The 2,245-nt window shown below is 56.0% G+C and overlaps 1 protein-coding gene across 1 annotated transcript; it reads right to left on the reverse strand.

Annotated features, from left to right (window-relative positions):
• Positions 1 to 811: 811 nt before the first annotated feature.
• On the reverse strand, positions 812 to 1,828 carry LOC145407790 (uncharacterized). Its single transcript, XM_080278653.1, has 2 exons — positions 1,695 to 1,828; positions 812 to 1,430 (listed from the first exon to the last, which is right to left on the reverse strand). Exons 1-2 carry the CDS (start codon positions 1,826 to 1,828, stop codon positions 812 to 814), a joined length of 753 nt encoding a protein of 250 aa, XP_080134779.1.
• Positions 1,829 to 2,245: the final 417 nt, after the last annotated feature.

Here is a 2,245-nt window from a genome sequence, read left to right on the forward strand (position 1 = left end):
ACTCTCGAGCGGACTCTTTGTTCCTGAGTCTTTCAGAACGGTGTGGAGTAGGTGGGGGGGCAACAGCTAAGGACTCTCTTTCCGGGTCCGTGCAAGGGGCCACAGGGATATGGGGGAGGGGGTCTACACCAGGGGGATTCACTGGATGGAGGAAGCGACTGTTCCGCCAGTAGACTTGGCCGCTGGGGAGACGAACCTCGTAGTTCCTGGACCTGCCACAGCCCATAACGACCCCAACCTTGTCCCAGCAGTGAGATGTCGAGTCTTGAATGCGGACTGTCCGCCCGACACTCAACCTGGAAAGGGCACGTGCGTGCTGGTCATAGATGACCTGTGCCCGTCCAGCATGGGCAGCTGCACGGCGGTCGCAGTCCTTCGCTTTGGTCTGCCATTCCTCTGTAAATAATTGCGGGTGAGTCGGGACACATGACCTCAGGGGGTGGTCATAGAGGATCTGCACTGGGGAGCAGCCTGAGGGGGTCGGGGTGTTACGCAGCTCGAGTAGTCCCCGATCAAACTCCTAGCAGTCGATGTTGCCTGCGGGGGCCATCTTAAGAATGAGGTACTTGACGGACTTCACTGCCACCTCGGCATGGCCGTTGGACTGCGGGTAGTGAGGAGAAGTCACTAGGTGATAGACTCCCCACCGTTCCATAAAACTCCGGAACTCGCTGCTGGTGAACTGAGGACCTCCATCTGTCCTGAGGCAGAGAGGTACACCAAAGTCCCGGAAGTAACGGCAGAACATCCTGATGGTACTGGAGGCTGTGGTGTCACCTTGGCTCGGGACGACAACAGCCCAGCCCGAGAGTCAGTCTACAATCACAAGGAAGGGTTTCCCCGCTACAGTGAAGAAATCCGCAGAGACAGACTCAAAAGGCCTAGCGGGGCTGTTGTCATTCATCAAAGGTTCCTTCTGCTGGCTGGGCTGGAGCGTCTGGTAGGCTTCACAAGCGTGGACTGTGTTTGCGATGTCTGAGTTGATGCCTGGCCAGAAGACAGCCTGCCTTGCCCGTTGCTTTGTTGCTTCCACACCCCTGTGGCTGTCATGCAGGTGAGCCAGGGTGCAGCGGCGGAGGGCTTGAGTAACGACAACCCTGGCTCCATACAGTACGAGTTCACCATCTAAAGAGAGGTCGTCACGTAGTTTCCAATAGGGGAGCAAAGAGCTGTCTAGGTCATAGCGGTTGGTTGGGAAGCCTGAGGTAACGCTGTCTTGTAGGCGGATGTACCCTGGCTCCGATTTTGCTGCGTCTCGGAGCTCCTTGAGAGCCTGGTCGGTGTGCTGTGGAGGAGCTTCATCGGAAGTAGTGGCATTCACAATCATGACTGCCCTGAGGTATGCTGTAGCACTGGCACAAACTAAATTGTCCTCTGGCGTCGGATGGCTGCCAGGTGCTCGTGAGAGGGCATCAGGGATCTTGAGCAACCTGCCTGCATGCCAGACGGCTGTAAAGATTTAGGGCGAGATCTCCTTCAGGCGCTGAAGACAGGGGTTCTCAACCGCGTCAAGTGAATAGTGGTTCAGGATTGGTATGAGTGGCCGGTGATCCGTTGTCAATGTGAAATGCTGCAATCCTTGGAGGTACAGCCTGCACTTTGACATGGCCCAAACAACAGCCAACACCTCCAACTCATTGGTAGCATAGTGGGTCTCAGTGTCTGTAAGAAAGCGGGACCCACACTAGACTAGCCGCAGGTGGCCACTGCCGTGGTCCTGCAGGAGGGCGTATCCGATGCCGTTGAGCCGGGAAGCATCTGTTTGAAGATATGTGGGCAGGTTGGTGTCGAGCGAGGCAAGGACAGGAGGGCTGGTGAGGGCGGACATCACACGTCTGAATGCCTCGTCGTGGTCTGGTGTTCACACAAATGATCTCTGGGGACTCATCAGGTGGAGGAGCGGCTGGGCTGCGTTGGGGATGTCTGGAGTAAACTCGGACAGCTGGGTGACCGGACCCATGAAGGAGCGGAGGTCGGTCAGGTTGGTAGGAGTTGGAAAGTCTCTGATTGCTCTCACTTTGGTGTCATCAGCCGCAATGCCATCACCTGAGAGGGTGTACCCACAGAAGGTGACCGATGGTGCTGCAGTGATGAACTTTTCTTTGTTGAGGGTAATGCCATATCTGCGACACCTGGGCAGCATTTCGTGGATCCAGTCGAGGTGAGATTTGTAGTCCTCGTCGAACAAGAGGATGTTGTCAATCACTTTGACGCACTTTTGAACGCCCTTGAGTGCCTTGTCAAC

Source organism: Coenobita brevimanus, chromosome 74 (assembly GCF_032717465.1).
Source record: "Coenobita brevimanus isolate Jiangsu-jjx chromosome 74, ASM3271746v2, whole genome shotgun sequence".
NCBI lineage: Eukaryota > Metazoa > Arthropoda > Malacostraca > Decapoda > Coenobitidae > Coenobita > Coenobita brevimanus.

Coding starts and splice junctions, on each gene's coding strand:
- LOC145407790 (XM_080278653.1), bottom strand. CDS start 1,828: ATGTCCGCCCTCACCAGCCCTCCTGTCCTTGCCTCGCTCGACACCAAC. Junction 1,431..1,694: donor CACGGCAGTGGCCACCTGCG/GCTAGTCTAGTG, acceptor GCATGCAGGCAG/GTTGCTCAAGATCCCTGATG.